This window comes from Ranitomeya imitator, chromosome 3 (assembly GCF_032444005.1).
Source record: "Ranitomeya imitator isolate aRanImi1 chromosome 3, aRanImi1.pri, whole genome shotgun sequence".
NCBI classification, from domain to species: Eukaryota; Metazoa; Chordata; class Amphibia; order Anura; family Dendrobatidae; genus Ranitomeya; species Ranitomeya imitator.
In genome coordinates, this window is record NC_091284.1 from 41,015,692 (window position 1) to 41,032,324 (window position 16,633).

Consider the following 16,633-nt stretch of genomic DNA (forward strand, 5'->3'; position numbering starts at 1 on the left):
ACACAAGCCCTGAGGCCAATATTTTTCTCCCACTGATTGATGTCGTGATTTTTTCAGGTAGATTTTAGAACCCAAATCAAGCAAAAAAATAAATAGGCTTTCTATGGCCCACTGAGTGAGAGATGACACAGACAGGGATGGCACTCTAGCAGAAATGTCAATCTTAATCTCCCACAAAAAAAAAACAGGGAGTGTCCTTCAATTACTATCTCCCTGCAGTAATCTCAGCCAGGTATGGCAGGCAGCAATAATGAGTGGACTGATGCACAAATTAAATAAAAAGTGTGGACAAACAAAAAAGATAGCTGTGCAGAAAGGAAGGAACAAGAGGATTTGTGCTTTGAAAAAAGCAGTTGGTTTGCACAGCGGCGTACACACAGCAATGCAGCTATCAGGGAGCCTTCTAGGGCAGCCCAAGGAGCTACAGCGCTGAGGAAAAAAAAAAAAATGTAGCTTCCACTGTCCCTGCACACCGAAGGTGGTGTTGGGCTGTGGAAATCGCTACAGCACAAGCGGTTTGGTGGTTAATGGACCCTGCCTAACGCTATCCCTGCTTCTGACGAAGCGGCAGCAACCTCTCCCTAAGCTCAGATCAGCAGCAGTAACATGGCGGTCGGCGGGAACGCCCCTTTATAGCCCCTGTGACGCCGCAGACAGCAAGCCAATCACTGCAATGCCCTTCTCTAAGATGGTGGGGACCAGGACCTATGTCATCACGCTGCCCACACTCTGCGTTTACCTTCATTGGCTGAGATATGGCGCTTTTCGCGTCATTGAAACGCGACTTTGGCGCGAAAGTCGCGTACCGCATGGCCGACCCCGCACAGGGGTCGGATCGGGTTTCATGAAACCCGACTTTGCCAAAAGTCGGCGACTTTTGAAAATGAACGACCCGTTTCGCTCAACCCTACCCACCAGTCCTTCAAGACATTTCCATGACACTGATTCTGCACCTTTGGTTTAAAGATGTCTTGGAGCTAAAAATATAAATCGCAGCTGTTCAATAGAGGCCGAGACAAGTCCATTAGGGAATATACTACGGAATGCAATAATGCTCCGCACGGTGATCAGGACTATTGCTGCAGCCATTGACCCTGTTCTTTTGTGCTTAAAACCTGCACTTTCAGCCAATTCAAGGAACTAATTACGCAACAAATGATTGATTTACACCGTTACATTGCAGGACATCAACTTTGCTAGCACCATGAATTCCTTCTAGTCACACTTTTCACTAACCCTAAGTTATAGATGCTTCAGAAAGCAGAAGAATAGAGACTCTACAAGGTCAAATGTGCAAAAAGAGCATATACAGTTAGGTCCATATATATTTGGACAACTACAACATTTTTCTAATTTTGGTATAGACATTACCACAATGAATTTTAAACAAAACAATTCAGTTGCAGTTGAAGTTCAGACTTTCAGCTTTCATTTGAGGGTATCCACATTAAAATTGGATGAAGGGATTAGGAGTTTCAACTCCTTAACATGTGCCACCTTGTTTTTAAAGGGACCAAAAGTAATTGGACAGATTCAATAATTTTAAATAAAATGTTCATTTCTAGTACTTTGTTGGCAATGACTGCCTGAAGTCTTGAACTCATGGACATCACCAGACGCTGTGTTTCCTCCTTTTTGATGCTCTGCCAGGCCTTCACTGTGGTGGGTTTCAGTTGCTGTTTGTTTTGGGCCTTTCTGTCTTAAGTTTAGTCTTTAACAAGTGAAATGCTGCTCAGTTGGGTTGAGATCAGGTGACTGACTTGGCCATTCAAGAATATTCCACTTCTTTGCTTTAATAAACTCCTGGGTTGCTTTGGCTTTATGTTTTGGGTCATTGTCCATCTGTAGTATGAAGCGACGACCAATCAGTTTGGCTGCATTTGGCTGGATCTGAGCACACAGTATGGCGGCTCTGAAGACCTCAGAATTCATTCAGCTGCTTCTGTCCTGTGTCACATCATCAATAAACACTAGTGACCCAGTGCCACTGGCAGCCATGCATGCCCGCGCCATCACTCTGCCTCCGCCGGGTCTTACAGATGAGGTGGTATGCTTTGGATCATGAGCTGTACCACGCCTTCGCCATACTTTTCTCTTTCCATCATTCTGGTAGAGGTTGATCTCGGTTTCATCTGTCCATAGAATGTTCATCCAGAACTGTGCGGCTTTTTTAGATGTTTTTTAGCCTTTTTCTTCTTGATGCTTATGAGTGGCTGCACCGGGCAGTGAACCCTCTGTAGTTACTTTCATGCAGTCTTCTCTTTATGGTAGATTTGGATATTGATACGCCGACCTCCTGGAGAGTGTTGGTCACTTGGTCGGCTGTTGTGAAGGGGTTTCTTTTCACCATGGAGATTATTCTACGATCATCCACCACTGTTGTCTTCCGCAGGCGCCCAGGTCTTTTTGCATTGATGAGTTCACCAGTGCTTTCTTTCTTTCTCAGGATGTACCAAACTGTAGATTTTGCCCCTCCTAATATTGTAGCAATTTCTCGGATGAGTTTTTTCTGTTTTTGCAGCTTAAGGATGGCTTGTTTCACCTGCATGGAGAGCTCCTTTGATCGTATGTTTACTTCACAGCAAAACCTTCCAAATGCAAGCACCACACCTCAAATCACCTCCAGGCCTTTTATCTGCATAATTGAGAATGACATAACAAAGGGATTGCCCACACCTGTCCATGAAATAGCCTTGGAGTCAATTGTCCAATTACTTTTGGTCCCTTTAAAAACAGGGTGGCACATGTTAAGGAGCTGAAACTCCTAAACCCTTCATCCAATTTTAATGTGGATACCCTCAAATGAAAGCTGAAAGTCTGAACTTCAACTGCATCTGAATTGTTTTGTTTAAAATTCATTGTGGTAATGTCTATAACCAAAATTAGAAAAATGTTGTAGCTGTCCAAATATATATGGACTTAACTGTATACAGCTCTGGGAAAAATGAAGAGACCACTGCAAAATGTTCAGTTTGTCTGATTTTTCTCTTTATAGGTATATTTTTGAGTAAAATGTAAATTGTTCTTTTATTCTTTAAACTTCTGACAACATGTCTCCAAAGTTCCAAGCTATAAATTTTGTATTTTTTTCTGACTAAGAAAAATGGTCAAAATTACAAAAACAAAACAAAACAAAAACAGCGCTTTCAGACCTCACTGGTGATCACTGTATTGCCTGTACACTTAGACTAGATACAGAGCTTCTGTGTATAATGTCATTGGGGGACATTGTATTACTTGTACACCATATGCTATATACAGAGCTCCTGTGTATAATGTCACTGGTGATCACTGTATTACCTGTACACTGACACTATATATAGAGCTCCTGTGTATAATGTCACTGGTGATCACTGCATTACCTGTACACTTAGACTAGATACAGAGCTCCTGTGTATAATGTCACTGGTGATCACTGTATTACCTGCACACTGACACTAAATACAGAGCTCCTATGTATAATGTCACTGGTGATCACTGCATTTCCTGTACACTGACACTATATACAGAGCTCCTGTGTATAATGTCATTGGTGATCACTGTATTACCTGTACACTTAGACTGGATACATAGCTTCTGTGTATAATGTCATTGGGGGACATTGTATTACTTGTACACCATATGCTATATACAGAGCTCCTGTGTATAATGTCACTGGTGATCACTGTATTTCCTGTATACTGACACTATATACAGAGCTCCTGTGTATAATGTCACTGGTGATTACTGTATTACCTGTACACTGACACTACACACTGTGTACTATATACAAAGCTCCTGTGTATAATGGCACTTATGGTAAAATTAGGATTGTATTTTTTTAATGATCAGTATTGTATTGGGTCACCATGTGGTTGTAATTTGTGATCTGGTCATGGTGTGGCAGCAATTGTCCCATGTATGTGGTATTAATGGTGTTACAGCTGGCAGAACGCACCGAGTAAATGTGAAGTTGATATTGGTGTGTTCGCAGCCCGGGGTCCACCGTGCAGGAGAGAGACCTGCTGCTAATGAAATGGCGGCCCCATATGGCAGTACAATGCCAAATTAGACGCAAGTTCCGTCACACGGTCAGTACAAGGACGAACCCTGTTGCTTCTCAGTCGTGTAATATTAGTGGGACTAATACCCTAACTAGGGTTCTGCTTGCTCGGAACACTTCTGTGCTAACCGCACACAAGAAGGAACCAGAGCCAAGCCAAGCAACTAATTGCCCCCACTGATGCTAGCTGCCTGCCTGAACAATTCCCACGGCTAGACGGACAAACTCCACATGTAGCCTGAATGACAGAGTATTCACTGGCGACAAGCTCAAACATAAATGATACTAGAATGATACATTCTATGAACCTTTTATAGTTGCAGCAACTTCAGGACCTTCATAGAGGACCAATGGGAGCTGCCACAGGACCTGAGCATGTGATCCCCGACCACCAATGAAAAGTCCTCCTTTGGGCATGCTCAGAAGGAGAAAAGTAGGACTTAGTCCCATAAGCGTCTGCTTGCCGCTGACCAGTACTGGCTACAATGGCTGAGCCTGGAAGGGCAGCAGCAACCAAGCGCACAGTATCTACCTGAGCCAGATGCTGGGACTGATGTCTCCGCTGAGCAGGCTCCACTGTGGCTGAAGAAGAATGGGAGACCGCAGCAGAGGTGGCTCGAGACTCCCCTTGTGCAGAGGCAGGAACTTGACCCCTAACAATTGGCAATTTAAAAAAATGTATGTTACACATTTCCTTAAAGAAACATAATTAAAATATACCTAAAAAGAGTACAGGATATTTTAACAAATATTTAATAGGTTCGAGTTGAGTAGGGTGCTGCCAAAAGAGTCAACCTCGTCTTGGTGGCGGCTTAAAAAAATCTTTTAGCTAAAGCAAAAGTTGCTTGCTATGTTTGTGATCTGGTGTTAGATGCAAACTGATATCGTGCGATTGGTGAGGATGTGGTGCAGATGTGGAGTTTTTCTATGAGTGGGCAGTGTGACTGTGGAATGTTTGAGAGTTGGAGACAGAGCTGGGTTGGATCCTGGGCAAAGTCTCAAGGGGGCCCAAACATTTTGCTAGTATGGGGTCCCCGAAATTTCTGGAGGACCCTCTGGGACATGGGGAGAGAAGCACATGTCCTGCTTCTCCTCCTGTCCTCCGGAGGAATCTTCACTGACCGTTCACAGACATCAACAGTTCCTATGTTTTCTCTGCCGTCTCTATGGACCATTCGGGTCCCATCAGTCCATCAGCTCCCATCCTGGTCTCAGGCCCCTTATTCTGCCTGTTCTCACTGCTCTCCAGTCTGGAGCAACTGTATCCCCCACGACCAGGGAACTCTCTGTGCTCACTGAGGCACACATCCTGCCCCTGGGCAAGCTATCCTGGCTTATGGCACTGTACAGGAAATGCTTGCCCTATACATCCGATGGCTCTGCACTGTCACACCCTAACTCCCCCCATCCATTTAACCTGTTCTGTTGTATGGACTGTGTACTTTTTGTTTCACTTTGTGCCGGACAAGGTCTGTATTTAACTTTTCCTGTGATGTGGGTAGAAAAAAACAAATCAGACTTTTAAATAGAAGCAGGTCCTGTGATACCTCATATCGCTCTCGAGTAGCATTATTACACTAATATATATATATATATATATTACACAGTACAGACCAAAAGTTTGGACACACCTCATTTAAAGACTTTTCTGAATTTTCATGACTATGAAAATTGTACATTCACACTGAAGGCATCAAAACTATGAATTAACATATGTGGAATTTATATACTTAACAAAAAGGTGTGAAGCAACTGAAAATATGTCTTATATTCTAGGTTCCTTAAAGTAGCCACCTTTTGCTTTGATGACTGCTTTTCACACCCTTGGCATTCTCTTGATGAGCTTCAAGCGGTAGTCACCGGAAATGGTCTTCCAACAATTGTGAAGGAGTTCCCAGAGATGCTTAGCACTTGTTGGCTCTTTTGCCTTCACTCTGCGGTCCAGCTCACCTCAAACCATCTCGATTGGGTTCAGGTCTGGCGTAGCACCCCATCACTCTCCTTCTTGGTCAAATAGCCCTTACACAGCCTGGAGGTGTGCTTTGGGTCATTGTCCTGTTGAAAAATAAATGATGGTCCAACTAAACGCAAACCAAATGGAATAGCATGCCACTGCAAGATGTATTGGTAGCCATGCTGGTTCAATATGCCTTCAATTTTGAATAAATCCCCAACAGTGTCACCAGCAAAGCACCCCCACACCATCACACCTCCTCCTCCATGCTTCACGGTGGGAACCAGGCATGTAGAGTCCTTCCGTTCACCTTTTCTGCGTCACACAAAGACACGGTGGTTGGAACCAAAGATCTCAAATTTGGACTCATCAGACCAAAGCACAGATTTCCACTGGTCTAATGTCCATTCCTTGTGTTCTTTAGCCCAAACAAGTCTCTTCTGCTTGTTGCCTGTCCTTAGCAGTGGTTTCCTAGCAGCTATTTTACCATGAAGGCCTGCTGCACAAAGTCTCCTCTTAACAGTTGTTGTAGAGATGTGTCTGCTGCTAGACCTCTGTGTGGCATTGACCTGGTCTCTAATCTGAGCTGCTGTTAACCTGCGAATTCTGAGGCTGATGACTCGGATAAACTTATCCTCAGAAGCAGAGGTGACTCTTGGTCTTCCTTTCCTGGGGCGGTCCTCATGTGAGCCAGTTTCTTTGTAGCGCTTGAGGTTTTTGCCACTGCACTTGGGGACACTTTCAAAGTTTTCCCAATTTTTCGGGCTGACTGACCTTCATTTCTTAAAGTAACGATGACCACTCGTTTTTCTTTACTTAGCTGCTTTTTTCTTGCCATAATACAAATTCTAACAGTCTATTCAGTAGAACTATCATCTGTGTATCCACCAGACTTCTGCTCAACACAACTGATGGTCCCAGCACAATTTATAAAGCAAGAAATCCCACTTATTAAACCTGACAGGGCACACCTGTGAAGTGAAAACCATTTCCGGTGACTACCTCTTGAATCTCATCCAGAGAATGCCAAGAGTGTGCAAAGCAGTTATCAAAGCAAAAGATGGCTACTTTGAAGAACCTAGAATATAAGACATAATTTCAGTTGTTTCACACTTTTTTGTTAAGTATATAATTCCACATGTGTTAATTCATAGTTTTGATGCCTTCAGTGTGAATTTACAATTTTCATAGTCATGAAAATACAGAAAAATCCTTAAATGAGAAGGTGTGTCCAAACTTTTGGTCTTTACTGTACATATGCAGTATATGTTCCTTTTGCACATTCAACTTTGGAGATATATCTTGCTTCCTACAATGGATAGATGAAGTTCTGCCATTTTTGGGTTTTACTTTTATGGTATTCATTCATTATTACTTAATCCCCTTAGTAAGCTTGAATCTGCAATAGTCTGATTGCTCATACCTTATACTGCCATTCCACAGTTTTGCAGTATATAGGAGAAATCACAATTGTCTATGAAAGAATATAGAAGAACCAATATCGGTACAGGTATTCACCATAGAACCACCACAATCACCATTAATACGTGACTACAGCACCAGAATCACGAACAGTACATACACACATCACCAGAAGCATCATCAGTACATGAATACTGTGCCAGAACCACCATCTGTCTTTACACGAATACTTCACCAGATCCACCATGCACTTCTTTCACATGCTAGCTGTGTTCCCTACATGGCTTTTTGCAAACAGCAAACAGGACTTCTTATGGCTTGATTTCAAAATTGGCTTTCTTCTTGCCACTCTTCCATTAAAGCCAGATTTGTGATGTATATGACTAATAGTTGTCCTGTAGACAGATTCTCCCTCCTAAGCTGTGGATCTCTGCAGCTCCTCCAGAGTGATCATGGGGCTCTTGGCTGTTTCTCTAATTAGTGCTTTTCTTGCTTCTTGGGTCAGATAAGGTGGACAGCCATACCTTGGTAGGTTTGCAGTTGTGCCATACTCCTTCCATTTTTGGATAATGGAAAGAACAGTGCTCCATGAGAAGTTCTGAGCTTGGGTTATTTTTTTTTTAATATAACCTAACCTTGCTTTATTCATCTCCACAACTTTATCTCTGACCTGTCTGGTGTGTTCCTTGGTTTTCCTGATGCTGTTTGACCCATAATGTAGTTTAAAAAAAACCCTCTGAGGCCTTCTCAGAAAAGCTGTAGTTAAATTGAGAATAAATTACACACCGGTGAATTAATTATCTGACTTGTTGAGGCGATTGGTCACTCTGGATTTTATTTATGGGTATCAGACTATAGGAGGCTGAATACACATACACATTATGATTTTCAGATTTATGTTTTTAAAATAATTAAAAAAAACATGCATAATTTCTTTACACTTCACAAATATTTGCTACTTTGTCTTTGTATATCATATTAATTCCCAATAAAAAAACATTAAAGTTCGTGGGTGCAACATGAAAAAAATGTGAAAAAGTTAACAGGGCATGAATACTTTTTCAAGGCACTAGATTGTGCACATTAATGTGCAAACGTTTTAGGCAGTTGGAATGCTGTGAAGAAGAAATGTTTTAAATAAAATAGATGTGGTAATAGTATATTTTTATTGATAAGGTGCAGAAGGAATGAAATGAAGAGAAATCACACTTTGCCTTAATCAGTTCTTCTTGTTACACTTGCAAATGGTTTTAGAAGGAACTCGGTATCAAGGTTGTTCTGAACATCTTAGAGAACTAACCACAAATCTGTGGAAGTCGCTTGGGCAAATTCTTCTGTCTCTTCCTGCCCAGAGATTACAAGCTCATTAATACAGAGGCATAGAACCTCTGTCTACTGCCGTAAAGCCTTAGTTGGATATCATGACATTCTTCTCTCCAATACCACGTTTTGTTTATTCATACATAATCCAACCCACACGAAGATACAGTAAAGCATACCTCCCAGCTCTGAAGGACAGGAAAGAGGGACACATTTTTTAAAAGGTAATCCACACCCTTAACCCTGCCCTCAAAGATAATTCTTAAGTGGAACTCTTTAGTGTTCCTACACAGTTTAATACCCCTTGTATTGCCCCGACAGTGTTATGCCCCACAATGTCCTCCACACAGAATGATCGGCCAAAGGTACTACCTCAACATTGAAGTCATCAAAGTGTCCACACACAGTATGATGCCTCCATACACATTATGATGCCCCCACAGTGCCCCTCTCACTCAGCCCCCACAGTGTATCCCTCAAACATTATGATGGCATCACAGTGACCCTCTCGCTGACTCCCACGGTTCCTGTATTACTCAGCGCCCACGTTGTATCCCGCACACATTATGATGCCCCCAAAGACTCTCCTACTTGAAACATCTACAGAGCCTCTGTTACACATTACAAAGCCTTTACCGTGTACCCCCCACCCAATGATGACCACTACACAATGTCTTCAAGGTCTCCACACACATAATTCCCCCATAGTGCCGCTCTTACATATTACAAAGCCCCTACAGTGCCCCCTACACAGTATTATGTCCACACACAATGCCCGAACAATGATTCCAGACGCAGTAGGATGCCCTACATTACCCCTTCTGCTCGGATACGGTGACCTTCCACTCCACCATTTTGACAAATAAATAAAATACTCGCGCAGATATGTTTGAAAGCGGGACTTACTGCCAACCTCCCGAGACTGTACCGTTGGATCCAGGCAAGCAGTAAGGCCCCATGCTTTTTACATGGATGCCATATTAGTAACCAGTCCAAAGTGGAGGTTTTAGGGAAGCTGTAATACCTGCATGTCTCTGAGCCCTATGAGTCCCAGAGTTTGCTTATAAATGACAAAAAGTTTTTTTTTTTTATGCAATGCTTTAGAGTTTTTGCTTTTGTGAAAAGTAGTGATGATGATGATGGGTCCAGGGTCTAGATCTAAATCTAGTATGTCTGCAGGTCCCTAGCCAGAGACCGCTGTTCCCTGCTGTACAGGAAACCTGGCAAATGGTTTTCATCTACTTGGCACAGTACATGTGAAGCGGCTGGAGGAGGCGGGTTGAGTCACTCTTCGAAGCCATTGCCGAGGCGGATTGAGTCACTTTCAGAAGCCATTGCCGCACAGCGTGATTCATGTCTCCACGTTTAGAACTTTCACCTATTTTTAAAGGAGGCAATTATGAATCTTAAAGTAAACACAGAGGAATTCTGGATTGACAGCAGCGTGCCTCGGAGGGAGGTAAATATATCAGTGATAAAATAAGAGTGAGTCGTAGTTGTCATAACTGATATTTATAGTCAAGACTTGGAACTATGATCCTATTTCATCATTTTGTTTAGTCTTGTCCCCTATTATCACTATTAATCCTCGGCCGAGGCATCGTCTTCTTCTACGTCTTCTTCTACGTGAAGTCTTTATGTCGCACTTTACTTTAATTATCGCCATTGAAAGTTGAATACATTTTTATGCATGCTGCTGAGAAGTAGCAACATTGTGGGCTGAGGTGCTAAATATATTTCAGGTTTGCCTTTTTTTTCAACATTTGCTTCAAACATGGGGTTTGCCACCCACTCAATGTAACTGTGTAATTACCTATATTGTCGTGATGCATGGAGCCTCGATTGGGCACCCATCGAGGTGCATTAGACCTTTCTGTACTCTGCCTTATTCTTGCTAAATGCCTAGGAGGCTTGTAGACTCCTGAAAGAGTAGGAAAATATCCTCAGTGAACATCACAACTTTTTGAAAACCTCTTGGAAAACATCATTTCTTGAGCGTAAAGCTAGGAAGCACTGTATCGTGAAGTCGGAAATGTGTTGATGGGACTTGACTGGTTAAGGGGTTGTCGTTACAGGGGAACGCATTTTTCTCATCGTGATTGACTTCCCAGTTGGTTGATTCTAACAGTTGGAAATTAAGCCTGTCTCGTTAAGGTTTTTTCCTGTTTATTTCTGTGAAAATTGTCCTGAATAAATTGTGGCATGTGCCACTGGATGCCGTATTATGGAAAGCAGTACAAAAAGACCACGTAACGTTAAAGAGCTCTGAGCATAAAGGGCCACGGCTCTGTTGACTCCATAACTGCAGAGTCTATACCTCCTCTGGTATTGACCTCAGCACAAACACTGCGCCCCCTTCCCGCCTGGAGCTTCATTGCCAAGCAGTTGCATGGAATCTTACATCACCAAGTACTATACCGAGCGTTGGATTGAGTGGTGAAAAGCCGCCACCACTGGACTCTGGAGGAAACGTGTTCTGTGCAGTGACTGACAACACTTCTCTATCTGGCATCTGATGGATGAGTGTTGGTTTGTGAATGCCAGGAGAACGTTACCCACCTGACTGCATTGTACAGTTTGTTGGATAAGGCATATTTTGGCATATGGGCATATTTTTCTCTTGGTCGGCCCCAGTTCCTAAATTCCAGTGAAATTAAGATTTAATTCTAAGCACAAGACATTGTGGACAATTGTAGCTTCCAGCTCTGTAGAAACATTTTGCGGAAGGCCCTTCTCTGTTCCCCATCATTGTGCCCAGTGCACAAGTTCCATACATACATGGAGGGGGAGTTTGGTGTGGAAGAACATGACCGACCTCAGCCCCATCCAACACCCTTTAAATGAATTAGAACAGAGATCGTGAGCCCGGCCTTTCTCCAGCATCAGGGTTTGACCTCAAAACTGCTCTTCTAGATGATGGGCAAAAATTCCCACAGACTCTTCCAAAATCGTTTCTGCCTTAGCTTGACAATTAGCCCACTTTATAGTCCTTTATATAGGTATCGTAATAGATATTTGTTATTAAGCACTACCTGTTGATTAACAATGTTATCGTCATCCTTGTTGAGCTATTTCCAAAAGCTCTTCCAAAATCTTGTAGACCTCCTTCCCAGTAGAGTGGAAGCTGTTATTGCCGCAAAAAGCCCAACAAAATATTAATGTCTATTAATGAGATGTCATAAAAGCTCCTGTAGTTGTAATGTCAGGAGTCATTTGTTTTCCAAATAGTGTATCTGTGCCATAGATATTCCTAGTCATGGTCACAACCATCACAATGTCCTCAGTGGAAAGTGGTCAACTGTGCATCAATCAAGACAAAAATGAATTTTACTAACTAGAAAAATTATTTTGAAAATATTTTGTCTTTACCTCTTTACAGATGAAACGTCTGCAGAGAAGCCTTTCCCTTTGTCATTTCCAGATCTAGACCAACAACTTCAGGTAACAATGTTGAAAAGCATTGAGGTCACATGAAAAAAACGTACTGTGTCCTCCAGGGACAAAATTGGCGATATCCTTAAAAACAACTCCTACCCTGGCACGGAAAGTGGGTATACACTTGTCATATACTCACCCTATCCGTTGCCCTCCCCACTGATACTGGCTTTCCAGTCCTGATGGCTGTTGCAGTTGCATATGGAGCAGTGGTTGGTCTGAACCACGTCTCTACATCACAGGAAAGCCAGGAGAAGTATGGTGAAGAGTCTTGCCACTGCACCCCACATGTCTCAGACATCTTGGTTAAAGGAGCAGTGGCCTAATCTGAATGCAAAATTCAATGGAAATACTCCAATGGGGCCGCCAACTATTGCAAGTCTTTATTGGTAATAATTTTTTCATGTGGGCCAAAGGCGATTTTTGGGCCCCCTAAGCTCCAAGACCCTGGTGCGATTGCAACCTTGGCACCTATGAGCTATGTGCAGAAGGGCCTGAATCCTGGTGTCTGTGGAAAGTGCAGCGGGATGCCGGTAGAGGGCACTACCTAGAGTGACTATACATGGCACTATAACCACTTTTCAGTGTCAGTATGGAGCATGCGTAGCCAATCAATAGATTAGGCAGCCCCATTCTTGGATTGTAAATTCCTTGGGGGTGCCCATAAAAGTATCTTTTTTACCAATTCCATTTCTGAACTTTGATAAGTTATTAGGGTTCTATTATATCTTTAATTTTATTGACAGATTTACATTTAAATGGCACCTGATAGCTAATACATGGTGCCCGATCCATTGGCAGCATGTATCCAACACCAGCTGTATGATTTCAGCCATGTATGTTGAAACTCTGCGGCTACTTTAACTGTTGCTGCACAAAATGCTTGTCAGGGGCTGAGCTACACCATAGGTTAGTTGATGGCTTCTCCCTGCCCACTCACCTTAAGTGACAGGTCTCTCCCTGCATGTGTGTATACGTATAGGGAAAAACCTGTCACTCCAGAGAAGACGCTGGTTACCTGTGACAGGAATCCTGTTGTCACAGTGGTATTGCCTGCCTCCCGGGGAGGGTAATGTCATGCCTGGAAGCGAGAAGGAATCCCCTTAGCAGGTAACACTAACATACAACACTTTCCTGACTCCAGACCAGAAGGGGGAGCTCTAGACCTGGTTTCAGGGTAGCTTCCCTATAAGTTCTGGTGTGGAGGAGGAGTTAGTCTGTGTGAGACAGTGAAGGTAGAAAAGCAAGTAGGAGAGAAACTGGGAGAAGTGGAGCTGCGATTGAGCTCACTCCCAGGATTGAGCACCAAAGAAACTGGACACTGGAGTCCGAGGTTGTGTGGGAACTGTATCCCTAACATCACAGCAGAAACCCGGAGGGCAGGAGATTGCAGGTCTCCTGGCCACAACTGACATCCGAAGGCACAGCAGCAGATTAGAACTCGGAGTCACCACGAGAGAGGGACACCTGTAAAATGGCTCGAGCTGCCTGCCATGCAGGTAGTGTTCCACCTGAAGGACAGATTGAGAGAGGGATTTGAGGAAAGCTAATGCACCAAGAACCTAGAATTCAGTGCAGAAAGGAAGGTTTCCAACCCCACCTGGCTAGGGGGATTCCGAACCGCTTCCAGGCTGCCTGGTTTTCAAAGATTACCTGTAACCTATACCCTGGTCTGCAATGGCAATTAAAAGGTAAAGAGACTGCAAATCCTGTGTCCTCCAATTATTTCCTGCACCCCAACATCTACAACCCCTCATAGACTCTCCTGGTAGCCCTGGGGAGCAAAACCATCTAACCTGCATCACCATTGGCCCCAGCGGATCCCTTTTAAGCAGCGTCAGCCATCCCTGGCCGAGTACCACAGGTGGCGTCATGAACATTACTACATTAGACTTTATTTCCATTTCCATTAATCCCCTTTAATTGGACGCCCAGGGCCACGGACCGGGTCACCACTTCCGTGACTTCCCCTTTAAGAACTGTGTCTGGCCCGATACCGAGTATCCCATGGTCCTAGCCTGGCTCTTCGACTAGTCTACAGTGCGGCTCAACCCCCAGTGGCAGAGTCGAAGACACCTGTCCAAAATCCTATAGCCAATGTCTGGCAGGATGTATCAGTTGTAAGGTTCCCTTTAAGAGCCCTATGTAAGTTTTAAGACCTTTTATGAAAAGTGAGATATATGGTATTGGTTTAATACTTGATGCGGCTTGATTACGAACTGGTCCATTTTCATGTATTGATGTTCTTTACACCTTCAGCCTCTTCCACCATGTAACACGTCCAAGGAGTCCATGCAGGTGTTCAAGCAGCACTGTAAAATTGCAGAGGAATACCACCAAGTGAAGAGGGACATCGCACTTCTTGAGGAAAGGAAGTAAGTTCTCTACATAGAGAGCCACTCTCTCTCTTTTTTCCATACCCTGGGAGCCTGCAGTTTGCTTCACTTACACCTTCCCGGTGAGGCGCCCCTTCACCTCGTCATCGGGACTGCTCCCCCCATCATATGCCGCGACCGCAGATTGCTCTGCACCCGCACTATAAGACGACACCCAGCGTATAAGACAACCCCCGACTTTTGAGAAGATATTATATTTTAACTGAAAAAGCTGGGGTTGTCTTATACGCCAGAAAATACGGCATTAATATAAACCTTGAGTTGGGTCCCATAGCAAACTCTTCACTGCCCCCTCACACATCTAATTTAAAGGCCTATCTAGTCTGTAGTTTGATAGGGTCCGATATCTTATGAGTCTTATTTGACATCTAATAATTTAGGGGCCTCAAATTGGCAGATCTCAGACCACATCCATTAAATTTGAGACCTCGAGCCAGACCACTCAATTATAGGGCTGTAAAGAAGTCCATGAAGAAGCCCGCACCTCCTAAAGGCTGTTTGCAAAGTTCTGAATAGAGTTTTGTATTCATTTATTAATGTGACTTTACATTTTATGCAGCTGCTTCTGTAAATTGATGTGTAGAGATATGTAGTTGTGAGAAGTCGTGCAGACGACCGCATTTTCTTTCGACCCATGTTGGATCCATCAAAACATCGGATCGCCCTCAGTCCACATATGTGGTTTTTTTTTCATAGGACCGAGAAGGTCCCAGGAAGGAATCACAGCGTGCACGATTTGTCTACAATAATTTGATGGCACACTCCCATTCATTAGAAAAAATGTCCATAAGACAAGGTAGCGAAATAATGTTTGTGAATATGTAAACTCTTAAAATATTATTTTTTATTTTGATTCCTTAAAAACACTCCAAACCCCGTGTATCAGACACTCAAAAAGAACATATGCATTAAGTACAATAATCTAAAACATCAGACCATGGATAATTCCATATATCGCTAACGTATCTTCAGACACCTAAATACCTACAACTATCCTGGACTGATCCTACCTGACCGTGGAGGTTGGCACCCTAAAAGGTACGAGATGTGGCGCCCCCATTGTCCCTAGCTGTCCTGTTATAGGCAGGTGGGAAAAGATAGGTAAAAAAGTGGTGATTTTTAAGGAATCAAAATAAAAATTTAATATTTTGAGGGATTACATATTCACACTCTCCCATTCATGTCTATGGACCAACATCAGACCGCACTTGGATGACATCCACAAATGATTTCAGGAGACCATACTATTGGCAGACACAGGACTCATTGTACTGCTTACCTTTTCTTCTCTGTACGATCATCCTTCCAAATGTTTCAGTCTGAAGGGGCTTCACCAGAGAAAATACATTTACCCCAGTCCTCTGTTACCCAATCCTTGTAGTTCCTGAAAAAGTTCTTTCTCTGATGAAGCCCCATCAGACTGTTTGTGACATCTGGAAGAATGATTGTACGGAACAGAAAATGTGGCGCCACCATGAGTCCTGTGCCAACAGTGAGGCCTCCTGAGACCCTTCTTGTGAGGGGCTTCCTCACAATTTTGCCTTAGACACTACCATGAATAAAGAATTGAAGTTTTGGGTCCATGGCCAGGAAATTCCCCAGATCTCAATCCCATTAAGAACCTGTGGTCAATCCTGAAAAAGCAGAGAAATAAAAAACACAGAAATTGTGATAAACTCCAAGCACTCATGAGACAAGATCAGGTCATCAGTCAGGATTTGGCCCAGAAGCCGATATCCAGCTGTCTGTACGAAGGGTAGAAGTCCTGAAAAATAAGGGTCAGCGCTGTAAATATTGAGTCTTTATAAACTCAATGTACGTGTCAATAAAAGCTTAGAAATGTTTTCATAATTGTATTTTACTAAATCATAAAAACATCATCCGACGAAAAAGCTCTAAAAACACTGACTCGGAAAACTGTGAAAATCAAAAATTTGTGTTGGTCTCAAATTTTTGGCCATGAGTGTAGTATTTGTCTGACTGCTCTGAAGTGTCTGACTTGGGGGAGATTTAGAGGGATTTCCTTAAAGGGTTATTATCATCTCCAAGATCCTATCCCAATAT

The 16,633-nt window shown here is 43.1% G+C and overlaps 1 protein-coding gene across 1 annotated transcript in view; it reads left to right on the forward strand.

The window, feature by feature from the left end:
• Positions 1–16,633, forward strand: part of MAP3K7CL (MAP3K7 C-terminal like) — a 51,995-nt gene that overhangs the window by 34,387 nt on the left and 975 nt on the right. The window contains exons 2-3 of the mRNA XM_069760034.1: positions 12,118–12,179; positions 14,433–14,548. Coding sequence (XP_069616135.1) covers positions 12,118–12,179; positions 14,433–14,548 — 178 coding nt within the window. The remainder of the gene's footprint in view (positions 1–12,117; positions 12,180–14,432; positions 14,549–16,633) is intronic.